We start from the raw sequence: 18,115 nt of genomic DNA, 5'->3' as shown, positions 1-18,115 counted from the left end.
GCTTTCAAGTTTTGCAATTTTGACTGTGGAATCTCCTTCATTCAGTGTTTCCAAATGGTCCCAAATAGCTTTAGCAGTAGACCTATCTGATAGTCCCATGATTTGTTGATATGATAATGCGCTCAAAAGTGCTTCTCTTGCTTTGCAATCATTTTCTTCATCTTTAGTCAAGTTAGTTGGACTGGGCTGACCTGGTACAACAACAGTATAACCATTCTTTGTAATATCCTAGATGTAATTTCCAATGCAATTCAGATGTGTCTCCATTCTGATCTTCCATATGCCATAGTTGGTTCCATCAAGTTTAGGATTGTCCTTCCTGAAATAGTTAGTAGATATTGGATCTCCTCAAGTTGTTAAACTTCTACAAAAGAGGACTAAGCTTTGATACCAATTGTTAGGTCCCAGGGACAACTGAGAGGGGGGGGGGGGATGAATCAGTTGTCAAATAAATTCAAACCAAAACAACTTAACCAACTTAATGCTTAATACCGGTAAACCAGTTAAGTATGCCGGTAGACAGTTTTAACAGTTAATTGCTATACTGGTAAAGATTAGTGCATGAAACATAAACACAAAGTCATCCACAACACATAACACCAATATTTGTATGTGGAAACCCTATAAGGGGAAAAACCATGGTGGGAAACCTTACCCACAATTAGATGATACTACTACAGATAGTAAGTGTACATAAATGGGGTCTACACATGTAGAAAGGCCAAGCGCCTAGAGCTCACTGCTCAATCACAAAATGGGAGTCACACTAACTACAATTGGATGGGTAAATCCAATAAGAATGTACTGCTCAAAATAGCATCTTCATATGCTGGATTCAGTACTGGTGTAATGTTGATATGCTTTCACAAAAACCTAGCTTCACCTTCAAATGATGTCTGCGTGTATTGCTCTGTTTAATCTCGCATATACCTTCACACAAATCTTTTTTGCATTCCACATTTGATCTTACAAATAAGATCTTACATTTATACCATAACCTAAGACCAACTTTAGTAGGTCGGCTCTACAAGATATTATAATAAAAACATTTTACAAACAATATAACATCCAATGCAAAAACTGATTGAACATGTCATCTTAATGCATTTACAACAATAATTAATCATCTCCATAGCATCCATGCTGATTTGGAAAAGATAAACCTGTCGGTATAACCCTGGATAACCCTGGACCTATTTGCCGGTAAAAGCAAATATGCAAATATGAATATACCAATGATTAATTCATTAAGACAAGATGTCCACACGATTTCTTCAATATTACCAAGTGTTTTCCATATCTTTCCAAGTGTCGGTGATCATTATATCCTGCCGGTGTACTATATACTAGTAACTGTGCAATAGTTACTTGCTTGCCGGTGAATGCTGCTGGATCTCCAAAGTGCTAGTGTTTTAGTAGGTGTTGATATCAATGACAAAACCATACCAAAATACCAACACAAGTAAACTTCTGAATCACCGAAACCAATAAGGAATGAAGTATTCCAGCATCCCAAACAGTTAAACCAAAAAGATAAACTCAATGCAAACATCAGAACACCAAACAACTCTCTACAACACTAGAACATAGGAATATGTTGACATCAATGACAACAACATATCCTAGCAGCAACAATATCCAACATGAATATGTAGGATCAAAAATAAGTCACCGGATCAACACAATCACCAATACCACACACAAAGATCAATGTGGACCAAAAAAAAATGACACAATTAGGAAACACCAACAAGCCCAATAGAGCCATCCGCAATAGTTGCACCAACACCACTTATTCAAATCTGTATCGATCAACATGCTAACTCTCAAGAACACTTAACAACAACAATTCGGACTAGAAAGATAACTTGTGGAGCACCAAATCATGAACCATTTGAAATATAGATACACATGAACACCCAAAACATTCTCCCAAATCCACAACCAAATATTTGATTATACCAGATCACAACAGATCAAATATCAAACTCTGCTAACCACTGAATAAAAAGACTAAACTTCAAACCGGACCAAATAATATGATCAAGTAAACTTCTGAATCACCAAAACCAATAAGGAATGAAGTATTCCAACATCCCAAACAGTTAAACCAAATAGATCAACTCAATGCACACATCAGAACACTAAATAACTCTCTGCAACACTAGAACACAGGAATATGTTGACATCAATGACAACAACATATCCTAGTAGCAACAATATTCAACATGAATATGTAGGATCAAACATACTCACCAAACTAAAAAGGAAAATAAAGTTCCTTTTCGTAGTTAACCTAGGATAATTTAGTAGATGCAACCAAACACATATAATCAACCTAGATTAATTAAATATAAACGGGGATGATAAAGTAGATAACATGTTTTAGAATTGAATGAAAAGAATTAATGATACCAAATGGATAAGATTATCAAATATTTTTGGTGTTAGACATAGGAGCAATTCCTTTTTGTCATTGAGCTACTTGGAATTTTGTTTTGAATCTTTTCCCTATTAGAAGATAAGTTCACCCATTTGGAAAAAACTCATGATTGTTGATTTGTACTTGTGTTCTAGATTCATCCTTATAGTTAGTAGTGTTTTCCTTTGTACCTTTGCTTGATATGTGACCTTCTACTCTAATTTATCTAAATTCTCGAGGAATAATGATATTTAACATACCTTAAAGTATTGTTGTTGTATCAAAATGATTTTTCACCCTCATCAATACCTAGAACCTGAATAATATAATAGAGAATAGGCAAACATCTAAGTATTTAAACTCTGCACTTTTCTTATTGCATCAAAATGAAATTTGTCATTGTTAATTGCTCTCTAAAATGGTTGTTGATTACCTTATTATTCTCTAGTGATTTGATGATTAGAATGAATGTATTGAATGTCTTTAGACCTGAGCAAATAGCAATAAGTCATGCTAAATGTGTGTATAGTCAACTAGTGGAAAAGTGAAGGGGAGAAGTTGGACAAATTTGAATTCTGAATTTTAAGCAATCATGGAGTTGCCCCATAATGGGATAGTGGCCAACTTTGATGACAAACAACTAAATGGAAGTAGACAACTAAATAAATTTGTTAAGTAGGTGGATAAGTATGCAAGTAGGTGGAGAAGATGAATCCATAAAAGTGTATATATTTGAATAAAATAAAATTAGATGTATAAAAATGTAGGTGAAAATAGATTAAAAAAAATTAACTTCACACATCATCATACTATATATCATCATTATATACATATATTAAAAGATTACCATAAAAATCAACATATATCTAAATGGAAAATGACGTGGGTAGGCAAATTCCAGCGTTACAATATCCTCCATGACTGTCTCCTTCTGGATTTGTTTTTCATCACTATCAAGTGAGAAACATAACATCAATTAGTTGTTGGATGGTAGTATACTTACTTCTGTTGTATACACTAAAATATTACTCCCAACTTTACAAACCTTACATCTACTTTGGCAGCGCAAGTACGCTATCTCTCAAAATTGTCTCCTTATACGAAAGAAAGAATCTGCTCACGGGACCTCCCTGCATGTCAAATAGAATTTGATTTCACACTAACTGCCCTCATGTGGTAGTTAATAGCTTACGCATGCACTGCGTTAGGCCAGTCTATGACTTTAGTTTCAGTCTTTATAAATGATCAGACTCTGATATTATAGTTATAGATTCAGATTTATGATCAGAGTCTGATATTATAATTATAGATTCAGAATTAGTTACAATGGAAACAAGTTATGTGCCTATAATTCCACTACTTGTTTTCACTACCTTGTGTTCATATGTTTCAGCAACTAATGGTTTCAATAATTTGCATAAAGGATTGCAATTCCTTCCCTCTGGGCTTAAGAGTAATGACTATAGAGGATACTACTATGGTGTAATACCAAGAGCTTTCAGGCCTGGGTTTCCTGAGGTAAGAGATGTGGCAGCCAAGTCATATAAACAGGAAATATATGTTGCCAAGGATGGCAGCGGTGATACTAATAGTGTACAAGCTGCAGTGGATATGGTTCCACAGAATAACAGACAACCAGTGAAAATTTTCATCCGGGCAGGAGTTTACAGGTTTGATATTCTATTAATAGTATGTATAACTCAACAAAGAGAACATTTGGTAACGTTTATGTGGTTTTGGAGGATGTGTTGCAGGGAGAAGGTGTTGGTGCCCACCCACAAGCCATACATAAGTTTTATAGGACAAGGAAGGAGTGTGACGATTATTACATGGCAGGATAGAGCATCGGACAAGGGAGTGAATGGGCAAGTGATAGGCACTTTAGATTCTGCCTCCGTCGCCATTGAAGCTGATTATTTCTCTGCAACACACATCACATTTCAGGCAGGCAATAGTAATATTTTGATTCTAGTTTTGATAGTTTATGTTTTGATTGATTGATTGAAGGTGTTAATAGACTTCTAACTATTTTTGGCTTACATAACATCTCAGCTTAAACCACATTAATAGGTGGCTGTTATTAAAATGCAGATGTAAAGAGATGTGCTCTCCACCTAAACAAGTCAATGTTTAGATGACTAGTTTAAGCCGCATCCCTTCAGCTTCAATTTGAATGCTAATGAGTTGAGTAACAATGTAGATTCATAACAAAGCAACGCCATACCTTAATTATTGCATTACCCTCTTAACAATATCTTAACTTCTTATAATTACAAATACCAAAGTTTTGATATGAGTTCTAATCAAAGATATTCGATTTTATATTTTATTTTGACTTTTTTATGAATAAGTGTTGAGATTATCATTTATATTTTAATATTACATATATTCAAAGTATACGAATGAGTGTTAAAAGTCACACCTTTAGAATCTACAGGAAACTAAAATTCAGAACATAAAAATATAAAAATGAATACAGTGGTGCTAGGTGGCTAAATCAGTAATAGAGGGGTGAGGAGGATTTCAGTCGCGTAATTTTTTCTATACAATAGTGGGGTCTGGGGTGTTCATGGGAGGGTCACACTGATCGCCATTCTTCTTCTTTTGTCCCATAGACTAGTGAAATAACAAAAGTCAGCCAAGAAATGGTGCTAGGTGGGTAAATCAGGGAAATATAGAAATGAATATAATGATGCTAGGTGGCTAAATCAATGGCAGACAAGTGAAAAAGATTTCGGTCACATGAATTTTTCTATACATCAGTGGGGTCTGAGGTGTCCATGGAAAGGTCCCACTGATAGTCGTTCTTCTTGTTTCGTCTCATAGACTACTTTTACTCTCTACTTTCTAATGATAGATCAGACATGTGGTCCAAAACTTATATTCCAAATTTCATTTACTATGCTTTCTGATAATAGATCAAATCAAAACATTGATTCCTGAAATTATAAACACAATTTAATCCAAAATCTTTATTCAAATAAGACCAATTCTTTTTCTTATAACTCTAACCCATCTGGTGATTCGAGGACAGAACACGGCCTTGTTCGTGAACATGCGAGGCGCAGAAGGATCACAGGCGGTGGCTCTGCGCGTGACAGGAGACAAAGCTTCCTTCATCGGCTGTGGAATGGTGGGATATCAAGACACATTGTTCGATCATATGGGCAGGCATTTTTTTCTCAACTGTTTCATCCAAGGCTACGTAGACTTCATATTTGGGAGTGGGAGGTCACTTTACAAGGTAAACTCTGGTCTTCTTTTACATTTTAACGTTTAAAATAAAGATAATCAATTACGTCATGGAAGGTGACAGAATAGTTGTTAAGCAGGGATGTCACCTGCACGTAAAAGGGGGAGGATATGGAGCCGTGGCTGCTTCTCAGCGTAATTCTCCAAGTGAGAAGTCGGGATTTTCTTTTGTGAACTGCAAAGTGACAGGAGGAGGAGGAGAATCATCTACGGGCATGACGTACCTGGGGCGTGCATGGGGTCGCTATGCTCTCACCGTATTCATCTACTGCCAGTTTGACAACGTCGTCATGCCTATGGGTTGGAGTGACTGGGAAGATCCTTCTAGAAGATGGTAATTATGGCTTTTAAATAGACATCTAAAATATTGCAAAAAAAAAAATTAATTTAGAATTTAGATTTTAGAATTATTTTATTTAAGTTAATATATGTAGACAAAAATGTTTTGTGATGATTATTTTGAAAATATTAAATATCAATATTTTGATATATAAATATATAAATGACTATTAGATTTAAAATAAAAGTTCAGAATTTATGTTAACAAATTCAAGTCCTACATTCCACCTCTTGCCACTATTGTAATATACTACTTTACATTAATAATTAATTAATATTGTTTCTTCTTAAATGTGTGTAGGACTGCCTTCTTCGCAGAATATGAGTGCAGTGGTCCTGGATATGTGCCTATGCAACGTGTGAAATGGGCAAAGACTTTGAGTTATACACAAGCATTGCCTTTCATGGGAACACAATTCATTGACGGTGACGACTGGCTAGATCTTCACAATTAATGGTCATGCCTCACAAGTTTGTCTTTGTTGTAATGGAACTGTGAAACTTGAGATCTCTTGTTCCAAGGTTCTTCAACTATTCCTTGTTTGGAGTATTTCCTTGCAATCTAGTTGTACCTTGAATAACCACCAACTCTAATAACATAAATGTTTTATCTAAAATATGAGTTGTATATAATATGTGTAGGAAAATAAAATCACATGTACGTGGGTAAGCGTTAATAAGTATAATTAGTTTCATATATGTTTCAAAAATAAATATATTTAATCTTAAAATTTGGTGTGATTAATTTCTTCTTATAAAAAAGGTTATATTAATTAAGAATTAAAAAAATTATTGAAAGATTCTCAAACAAAAACTATTATTAGAGTGTAAAGAATGAAAATTAGGGAGGTTCAACCACATACTCATCATCTACAAGAAATAAAGAAAACCAAAAAGTAAGTAAAATATAAAAAAAAGTTGAAAAAAAAGATTAGAATAATCAAGTCAAATCATTGTGCAAGAGTCAAGAATAAACTACAAAGGTTGAGCAAATGACAAGGACTTCCAATTTGTAAAATTTCAACTATGATTAATATCAATGACCCATTTAGCTAAATAGTTTGCAATAGCATTCCATTCTACAACAATGTTAAAAAAGAGAGATGGAATCAAAGTTTTTGTGAAGAAAAAAAGAATCTACTTCATAAAATATGCCAACTTCCAAGATAATATTATTTTCCATTATTTTAGATTATTGTGAGAAGAATTGTTAGATATTTGATGAATTTTTAATCTTACTTTGTTCTTACATCCCTAAGAGATAATGATTATTAAATTATTAAAACAAATTTATCTTTCTCTAAGTTATTTTTGTATTTATGTAAATGATCTTCATTTCTACAAATTTGACATTTGATTCATTAATTTGACCCCTAGACATCATATTCGGTGTAATGTTCCCTTTTCAATCATAATCAATTTGTGGACAACTAGCCTATTTTTTGAGTTTTTACATAACCTAATGCGTGAGCAAGGGAGAACACCAAATTTCTTGGGGAGCACAAGATTAGTCAAGTAGTGAAGTTTTTCATGGTAGTGAGTTTATATATCTTTGTTGACCTATTTTTGCTTTTAGAATGCAATTTCAACTTTTTGAGAGATCTCCAAACTTCTTAGAAAATCATTTAATTTTTAAATAATCAGGTCAAGTTTCTTTAGTTCATCATCATAAGTCCTCAGTGACATATTGATATGATAAAAAAATTATATTTATATCTCATTTAATATTTTTCATAATGTGAGTGATTTATTTGTTTCTTCTCAAATGTGTGTAGAAATTCCTTCTTTACAAAATATGAGTGCAACAACCTGTTGGTAAACAGATTTGTCACTGCGGTCATTTACCTGAAACTGACCCTGTTTGCCCGATAAGCAGTGACAAACGTTCCAACAGTTGGAGAGATCGTTATGTGAAACATGATCTTCCTCTGCGTTTGAGAGGGGCAGCTCCCTCATATGATAGGGTTTTTAGGATTTTTGTGTACTTTTAACTTGAAAGTACGTAAAGGAGAAAACATAAAACTAAAAAGAAATAAAGATAGAAACCCCAACAATAGACATACGCCCATCAACTGAGATTTCTCAATATTAGAAACAAATTACAAGGGGAGTCTATAAGGTTATATGCTTATTCATGAGATGATGATAAGGAAGAATGTCGAATCTCAACATACGGAGAGATAAGATACTTCAACACATTCAAACTGAGATACCAAAGGTTGCTTGTGTGTCATCACATCAATTATACAAATTACACATGCATATAAAGACTACCAATTTAACATACAAGAAATCGGCAATGATAACACATGAATACATTTAGAACACACGAACTAAGATGTATTCTTTAGTATCCTTTTGGAAATATACAAGTCCAAAATCCTTTCTATACATAGTGCAAATCAAAATCTCATTACAAGTTTCTCCTAGAATTCTAGCAGAGTTTTCCCCTCTGTCAAAAGTCTCCCTCCCCTTTACATTACAAATAGCCTTGTATTTATAAGCTCCCTAGAATAACCACCTTAGAAACTAACTTTAATCTTGGGTTAATAACTAACTCTTTTCTGCATGAATTTCAATGAGTTATAAACCTACACTTTTATGCGCAGAAGAAGTCAACTTTCTAACCCTGGGTTACAATAAGCGACATAAGTCACTTTTTACAAAAATAATATCAAACCCATTACATTGAAGAATTAATTCATTTATTGATTTTGTCAAGGTAGCCTCCATGCCTTCATCTACTTCATTTGGTCTTGTCATCACTTCACCATCTATTCCATATGTCGGTATCTTTATCATTGAAACAAGGCATTCATCTGCCAATATTTTTTGTTCGAGGAGACACCCGTTGTGATCACATCAACTAGAATCCTTTACTATCATCTTGCATGTTAGCCAATTATTTGTAATATCGATGAAGAACCAAGTGATAAGCTATGTTGAGGCACTTCTCCATCTTCATCCACTTCATCTGAAGTTGTCATCATCTCACCATCTAACCATCTTGGTGTTCATATGAAATTTCATAGCTTGCCATTATTATCAAGAAGTATCTCCTCTGCGTATGTGGATGCAAACAGTCTACTTGGTGTATACAAGAAAGGAAGGATACAAGATTTTTGGAATGGACGTTACACCTGCCAATTGCACTTGCTTGATAGTTTCTAAATTATTTTCAATCACGGATCTTGCACTACGAGCATACCATGAGACCACATTTCTTTGAGGGATTTTGCCATACAGTTAATGAGCTTCATCCACGTTTTATATGCAGGTCCACCGCTTGCATTGCTTTAAAAAAAAAAACTGTATTACTTGTGATCGTCACACTGTATGAGATGTTATCTTATTTTTTTTAGGCATTCTTCTAAAAATATCTTTTAGCCGCTATGCTTTGATGCGTATCCATACCAATTGCAATTGCTTTTGCAGAATATTCTCAACAAATCTATTTGTCTGCAAGTCATGTTGTTATGATGTTGCTGCAGTGATCCATTCATTGCTTGAAAGATTGTAAAGCATTTTCGCCAAGCCCATTCTTGTCTACGCTTCCACGATTTGCAATCACATCTTCCTGAGCAGTTGCAACAATAATACCTGATGAAATACCTCTATCTTTATGTCATACTTGTTGCTCTAAAGCTTCCATTTTTGTACAGACTGAAAGGATGTTGGCAACAGTTGTGGAATTTGGCCTTACACTGCGAATTGCATTCCATAAGCTACCTTTTCTTTGAAGCATTATATCAGACGGTTTACATGCATTTGGGACGTGGCATTTTGGTCATGCAATCCGACGTGCTTTATCTATGTTTCCATAATCTTCATCTGTCGTGTTCCCTTCGAACACTTCCAGTGTGTTAGGTATGCTTCCACAATTTGCATTTGTCTAATGCTTCACGACATGTCTATGCAGCTGTGGCGTCCTATCATTTTATCATAGAACAGTGAGGATTTGGTAGGGATCGTGGTTTTTTTGAATTCATGTTTTTGCTTACATTGTTTTTCATCAAATTCACTTTGTGCAAATCCTGCGATCATTGTATTACATGAGATGACATCTCTTTGAGGCATTCTAACAAACAGTTCACATGTCTTGATGAAATCTGTATTCTGCTCCAGCGCGCCATACGGTGACAATTTTGTGCATATCTTGCAAGCATCGCATTTCATGAGCACATTTCTGTGATCAACGCATGCCATGAGATAACGGTTCTTTGATGGAATTCTATCAAACTACTCACGTGTGTTGTCTGTGCATTGACATTTCTCATGATTTGCAACATCATTGAAAAATGTTGTCAAAGACTACCCCGGCTGGAATCAACGTCCATTACAGTCCTTCACACATTGTCACATCTATATGCCATGAGACCACGTTTTTGTGAGAGAATTTTATCAAACGGTCTACATGCGTGGGCTATATTGCCATGGTGTGTTTTATTTATGCGGTGACTCCTTCCAACGGCATCTTTAAGATCTCTGTCAAACATTACAGCAGCTAGAATTAGCGTATATGCTATGAGACCACGGTTTCTGTGAAGGATGTCACCAAAAAGTTTATATGCATGCCATTATGGTATACTTTGAGGAATTTTGCCAAACAGTTTATATGCGTTGTCTACGCATTCCCTATGTCATGAGATCACGCTGCTGTGAGGGATTTTTGTCAAACAATTAACAGGCGCCATTTATACTTCCCCGCTGCCATCTTAATCTGCCAAAACAATTTGGTCAAACAACCTACATGCTTTGTCCATGATTTCACATTTCCTTTGGGCATTCACGTGAATATTAATGTGAGCATTTCTAATTACAATGGCCTGGAGGAAGATGATGTTCTCTCGAAGCATTTTGTCAATTATCTCACAGCTTGTTAATGTATTATCGAACACCTCACGGACCTACACAAGATCATATGCCTTTGTAACTTTTCCTCAAACACATACAACTACTTCCTTATTTGCATATAGTGGGATGACATGTCTGAGGCATTTAGTCAAACAGTTTGTTGCCTTGTTAGCAACTTCACCAGTTCACATGCATTGTCTGTGCTCTCCTTATACCCACGGTCTGCATTTTGTAGATATCCAGCAACCATCCCATCTCATGAGACCACATTTATTTGAGGAATTCTATCAAACTATCCACATGCGTTATCCGTGCTTTCGTGATGTGCATTCATGTCGATCAAAGCAGCTGCAACTTCAACATCTGGTGAAACCATTTACCTTGAACGCATTGATGAATGCTCATAACCTGCTGTTTGAAGCACATTTTTAAATTTTTATGAAAGAGGTTAAGAAAGCTCAATTTTTGAGCATTTCTAACCTCTTTATAAAGTGGGACCCGCAAGGTTAAGAAACGAGGTTAGAAATGCTCAATTTTTTAGCATTCCTAACCTTTTGTGATAGGTTAAAAATATGGGTTAGAAATGCTCTTCTTGGAAAAGGTTAGAAATATGGGTCAGAAATGCTCAAAAAGTGAGCATTTCTAACCTTTTTGGCAAAAAGGTTAAGAAATGAGGTTAGGAATGCTCAAAAACTGAGCATTTCTAACCTTCTACTCCACGAACTATCCTTTAGACCTTAGAAACCATTGATCACAGAGAGGAAACAAGGAAGAGTGCAACCGATGCTTTTGGACACCTTTTTTTAATCACAAATGACCAAACATATTAAAATAATTTAAAATATTAAATTATTATTTGAAAAATAATTTAAATATTTTAAATTTATTACTTTGGCTGGAGAAAAATGGCGTAACTTTCAAATGGTGAGAAGTTAGGTCCTGAAATTTGAAACACGCATGAATGGTAGCGAAATAGATCCACACAATTATTTACACCTCATGAAAAAGCCTTAAACGAGAAATTTTAATCATTCGGGAGCAACAGACACCAAAAATTGAAAGGTTAAAATACGACAAAGTATGAACTGGGTTCAGGTGAAAGTTGGCCACATGATATAAAATGATGTTTAGATCCTGACTGTTAAGTGAATCCCTCAATTTGTGATAATTTTCAAAATTCTTGCATTTTTCATATTCTGACTAGTAAGGACCTTGGATTGCGTGTTCACTGTTTATGCAAAAACAGCTATTGGATCTTTACTTGACACTGAGATTGACTTAAAGTTCAAATTTTATGTAGGCAAAATATGGGTGCAACACAACCCTAGATATGTGCCTAAGTAGAGTGTGAAATGGGAAAATATTTTGAGTTATACACAAGCACTACCTTTCATGAGAACACAATTCATTGACTGTGACGACTAGCTAAATCTCCACAATTAATGGTTGTGCCTCAAGAGTTTTGTATTTGTTCTAATAGAATTGTGAACTTGGGATCTCATGTTCCAAGGTTGTGAAACTCTTCCTTGTTTGGAGTATTTCCTTCCAAGCTATTTGTTCCTTAAATGTCAAACAACTACAATAACATAAATTTTTCGTGTAAAGCATGATGTTGTATACAATATTTGCAAGAAAATAGAATCACACATATGTGGGTAAGCATTAATAAGTATAATTAACTTCATATATATTTAGAAAATTAATATGTTTAGTTTTAAGATTTGGTGTGATTGATTTCTTTATATAGAAAAAGGTTATATTAATTAAGTACCAAAATATTTTCAAAATATTTTTAAACAACAACTATCAATAGAGTCTAAAGAATGAAAATTCAGGGAGGTTTACCACATAATTAAATCATCTACAAGAAACCAAGACAACTATAAAATAAGTATAATATATTATAAAAAATGATGAAAAAATATCAGAATAATCAAACCAAATCATTTTGCAAAAGTTGAATAAAATACAAAGGTTGCGAAAATGACAAGGACTCCCAACTTGTAAAATTTAAACTATGATTAAGATCAACAACCCATTTGTCTAAATAGTTTGCAAAAGAATTCAATTCTTTAATATTGTTAAAAAGAGAGAGATGGAATCAAAGTTTTGTTAAAAACAAAGAGTCTACTTCATAAAAGATACGAACTTCCAATAAGATTAATGAGATGTTCCATTATTCAAAAGTGAGACTAAAATAATGAAATCTATCTCGCATATTATCTTCTTTCAACCTAGTTCATAGGATTTCTCTAGATCCACAAGGATGGCTCAAGCCTAAATCTAGTTATTAATGCCAAACCTCATAGAAAAGAAAAATAAAGTGAACTATACGAGCATTTTCCTACCCAATCCCACCAATTCTTGAAACACCTAGATTAATGTGAGAAGAACCATTAGTTTTAGTGGTGAATGATTATTTTAAATGATAATTGATTACTTTTTAATTATAATTTGTTCTTAAATCTCAAAGAAATAACAATTATTAAATTATTAAACTAGTTTTAACTTTCTCCAGGTTAGTTTTGTAAATATGGAAATGATCTTCATTTATATGAGCTTTTGACCTTTGATCCATTAATTTGACCGTAGACATCATATTTGGTGTAATGTCCCCTTCTCAATCATAGTCAATTTGTGGACAACTAGCCTCTTTTTAAAAAAATTTCTATAGCCTAATTAGTGAGCAATGGTGAACACTAAATTTGTTAGAGAGCACAAGATTAGTCAAGTAGTGGTGTTGTCCATGGCAATGAGTTTATATGCCTTGGCTAGCCTATTAATCATTTTAGAATACAGTTTTGACTTCTTGAGAGTCAAGTTGCTTCTAAAAATCATCATCCTATGTCCTTAGTGACATATTGATATGATCAAATTGTATATTTGTCTCATTTTATATTTTTCATAACTTGAGTGATTTATTAAATTCTTAGAATAATTTTATCTAAATTTTTCTAAGGAATTATTTTTAAAACAACTAATTATAATTTTTAATTTTGAAGTATTTTAAGTTGTGCCTTTAGGGGGATGCCTAGGCACTGCGGAACATTTTTCTCTTACAAAGATTTATTTAATTTTATAGAAACATTTGTGGAGGAAAAGGAGAAATTATTATTTTCTTTTATTATTTTTCCTTTGAAATGTTATAGAAGAAGGTTGAGAACTCATAACTAAGGCTAGACATGTTATGATATTTTCTTCAGAGAGAACTTGTGTTCATCTCTAATTTTTTTAAGGATGAAAATCTTATAAAAAATATTAGTTTTAGAGATAAAAACATTTCTAGCTAGTTTGGTGGCTTTGTTGGGATAAGGTAATAATGTTTATTTTATTATTACATTTGTGGTGCACTTGTACCATCAATTCATTGGATAACAACCATTTAGACCCAACTTAGTACCTTAAGAGAGATAAGCACTTGTGATTGATTGTTATTTTTTGATGTTTATATGATTGGATATGACAAAGACAAGAAATGATGCAAGAGATGTGTAATTGAAAAGAATCAACATAATAATACAAAATCTAGGACCAGATCTACAAATGGAATGTAGAAAGGAACTAGTGTCTAAAATTTGGAACTAAAAATGTCAATCTATAAAGTGAGGTGTCCTAGACTAGAGGTGTTTTCATCAATTGTAATGTGTGGATTCTATATCAGTGTGCTCTATCTATCATTCTCCTAAAATTTTAGTAGAAAAGTGTCAATCACTAGAGTGGCACTCCATAGACTAGGGGTTATTTCCTATTCAAAATATGGAATTGTGCCTTAGTCTGAATTCTATGAATCTACAAATCTTTGTTATTGGATCTAGAATCTACACACACAAAAGAGAGAAAAAGTGATTTGTTGTATAGGGTTTGCCTAAGTCAAACCCTAGGTAGGAAAATTAACCTCCACTACAATACTGATGATTACAAAAGAGAGCTTACCCCTAGTAGGGAAAAGGCTAAATATAAGTAAAATATTGTTCTCAAATCAAAATGATATTACCTCAATATTGATAATGGTAGTGATGAAATGCTATTTGGATAAGACTTTTTGGTGTTGATACAATAACATGACTTGGCAGGATAAGATCACTCATGAAAACATACTTGCATGTAGATTGTTGTAGCTTTTGTTGCTCCATAATACTCAAGTCTAAATATATTCTCATAATACTTTCTCAAGGATGCGATCTCAATAATGCTCAATATTGTAAGACGAAAATGAATTAGGAAAGATGCCTCTATATAGGTATCACAAGGTATTTCATAAATTAGGCTATCTTCCAATAATCATATTGACATATACTGGGATCAAATAATAAATGGCAAGAACTAGCACATCAATACATTTGATTTTGGATATATTTTAGGGGGCTATGGCACTAGACACCCTAGTTTGTGCTAGAATAATGGCATTGAGTGTCATAGTCCACCCAAAAAAGGGTGAAACAAAGGGAGATGTAGAGTGCACAAGTCACTAAATAGGATCTAGTCACTAAATAGGTGTATGTCAATAGTTTGGTAATGGCAAGGCCATAAATAGACTTTGACTTGAGCTATGACAGGGAACCCTAAAGCAAGGCCCCAAAAAGGAGTGTGAAATTCTAAAAGCGGTTACAATTTATGATGCTAGAACATTATAATAATATAAAGCTTAATGTAAGGGTATGTGCAGGATCATGGTGTGCCAAAACAAGCCCTTAAGTGGCAATGAAATTTTAGAAAATTAGAGTTATGCAACTTGAGATGAAAATATGAATAAGTTGTGAACATTATTTTTCAAATATGTAAGAAGAGAATCTATAGAAAATTGAATGTAGTTTCTAAGCTACTAGTTGATTTTTGGAAAAAAAAAAATCCTATTTGATGAAAATTTCAATGCAGTGGTACTAAAATTTCAGGAAAAAGATAAGAAGTAGACGTATGTCTGACCACCCTAATCACAATCAAATCATAACATTTTTTTATAATATTTATAATATAAGTATTAGACTTATGTCCAGATGTGACACATATTTTTTATAATTTTTTATAAAGTAAATAATTATTTATGAATTTTTTACTATAGCTTTTCAGAAATTTAGAAACTCCTACATTTGACCACCTGAACTTGGTCAAAACCTTATGAATTTTATTTATTTTTCCCTATAGTATACGAAGCATAGGATGCGATGCATGTTTCAAATTCAAAAAATGTTATACCGTTTGAAAGTTATGAGTGTTTTTCAATCGGTCTATCAATCAGGACTATTGTCAGAATTCAATTAGAAAATAAATAATAATAATTTATTAAAGTCAAAATAAGACAAGCCTTATATTGTTGGAAAGCTGAGAACATCCTTAAAAAACCCTTTTAGTTTTATCAATTTTGGCTACCAAAAAAGTCGTCAGCCACTAGTGTAAAGTCCGAAAAATCAAGGAATACTGAAAAACACATTTTTTCAGTTGACTTTCCAGGCTTGTCACTTCCAAGCCAAATCCCAAAGCATTCCTCAGCCAAAATTTGAAATTTGAAAATTTTACTACAAAAATTGGATATCCAATTTTAATAAGTAAATTCACTAACTAAATTTGCACATAATCAATCTAATGTTTATTAATATATTAATTTATAAATAAATTAGTATATGATATTAGGGAGAGGGAAAGGGAAAGGGAGAGGGAGAGAGAGAGAGAGAGAGAGAGAGAGAGAGAGAGAGAGAGAGAGAGAGAGAGATCAGGGGAGGGGGAGAGAGAGATTAGGGGAGAGGGAGAGAGAGAGAGATTAACACACCAAATTGTGTCATTATGGGTCATGTGGTGTCCTAAGGGGTCGTAGGACACAATATGACCCCTTAAGACACCATAGGACCCAAAGAGACCCAATATGGTTTCAGAAGGGGTCATATTGTGTCCTAAGGGGTCATATGATGTCTTAAAGGGGTCATATGACACAATATGACCCATTAGGATACAATATGACTCATACCGACACAATTTGGTGTCTTAAGGGGTCATATGGTGTCCTAAGGGGTTGTAGGACACAATATGACCCCTTAGGACACCATAGGACCCATAACAACCCAATATGGTGTCTTAAGGGGTCATATGGTGTCCTAAGGGGTCCTAGGATGCAATATAACCCCTTAGCACACCATAGGACCCATAACGACCCAATATGGTGTCATAAGGGGTCGTATATTGTCCTTAGGGGTCATATGTTGTCCCATGACCCTTTAAGACACAATATGACCCATAACGACACAATTTGGTGTCTTAAGGGGTCATATGGTGTCCCATGACCCCTTATGACCCCTTAAGACACCATATGACCCCTAACAACACCATAGTCCTATGGTGTCCATAGGGGTCATATGGTGTCCTAAGGGGTCGTAGGACACAATATGACCCCTTAGGGTGCCATATGACCCCTTAAGACACCAAATTGTGTCGTTAGGGGTCATATGGTGTCCTAAGGGGTCGTAGGACATAATATGACCCCTTAGGACACCATACGACCCCTTAAGACACCAAATTATATTGTTAGGGATCATATGGTATCCTAAGGGGTTGTAGGACATAATATGACCCCTTAGGACACCATAGGACCCATTACAACCCAATATTGTGTTGTAACAGGCCATATGGTATCCTAAGGGGTCATAAGGGGTCATGGGACACCATATCACCCCTAAGGACAACATAAGACCCCTTATGACACCATATGGTGTTGTTAAGGGTCATATGGTGTCCTAGGACACCATATCACCCCTTAAGACACCAAATAATGTCATTATGGGTCATATGGTGTCCTAAGGAGTTGTAGGACACAATATGACCCCTTAGGACACCATAGGACCCATAGCAACCCAATATGGTGTCATAAGGGGTCGTATTGTGTACTAAGGGGTCATATGACACAATATGACCCATTAGGACACAATATGACCCATAACGATACAATTTGGTGTCTTAAGGGGTCATATGGTGTCCTAAGGGGTCATATGATGTCTTAAAGGGGTCATATGACACAATATGACCCATTAGGACACAATATGACCCATAACAACACAATTTAGTGTCTTAAGGGGTCATATGGTGTCCTAAGGGGTCTCAAGACACAATATGACACCTTAGGACACCATATGGTGTCATAAGGGGTTGTATGTTGTCCTTAGGGGTCATATAGTGTCCCATGACCCCTTATGACCCCTTAGGATAGCATATGACCCCTAACAACACCATATGGTGTCATAAGGGGTCCTAAATTTAATAAAC

General features: G+C 34.4%; 1 protein-coding gene across 1 annotated transcript; it reads left to right on the top strand.

The window, feature by feature from the left end:
- The first annotated feature begins 3,704 nt into the window (after positions 1-3,704).
- LOC131029526 (pectinesterase QRT1) lies at positions 3,705-6,609 on the top strand. Its single transcript, XM_057960030.1, has 5 exons — positions 3,705-4,092; positions 4,177-4,366; positions 5,457-5,666; positions 5,755-6,008; positions 6,315-6,609. Exons 1-5 carry the CDS (start codon positions 3,749-3,751, stop codon positions 6,466-6,468), a joined length of 1,152 nt encoding a protein of 383 aa, XP_057816013.1. The 5' UTR covers positions 3,705-3,748; the 3' UTR covers positions 6,469-6,609.
- Positions 6,610-18,115: the final 11,506 nt, after the last annotated feature.

The sequence above is a fragment of the Cryptomeria japonica genome, chromosome 5 (assembly GCF_030272615.1).
Source record: "Cryptomeria japonica chromosome 5, Sugi_1.0, whole genome shotgun sequence".
Classification (NCBI taxonomy): Eukaryota; Viridiplantae; Streptophyta; class Pinopsida; order Cupressales; family Cupressaceae; genus Cryptomeria; species Cryptomeria japonica.
This window is presented reverse-complemented; position numbering and strand designations above follow the sequence as displayed.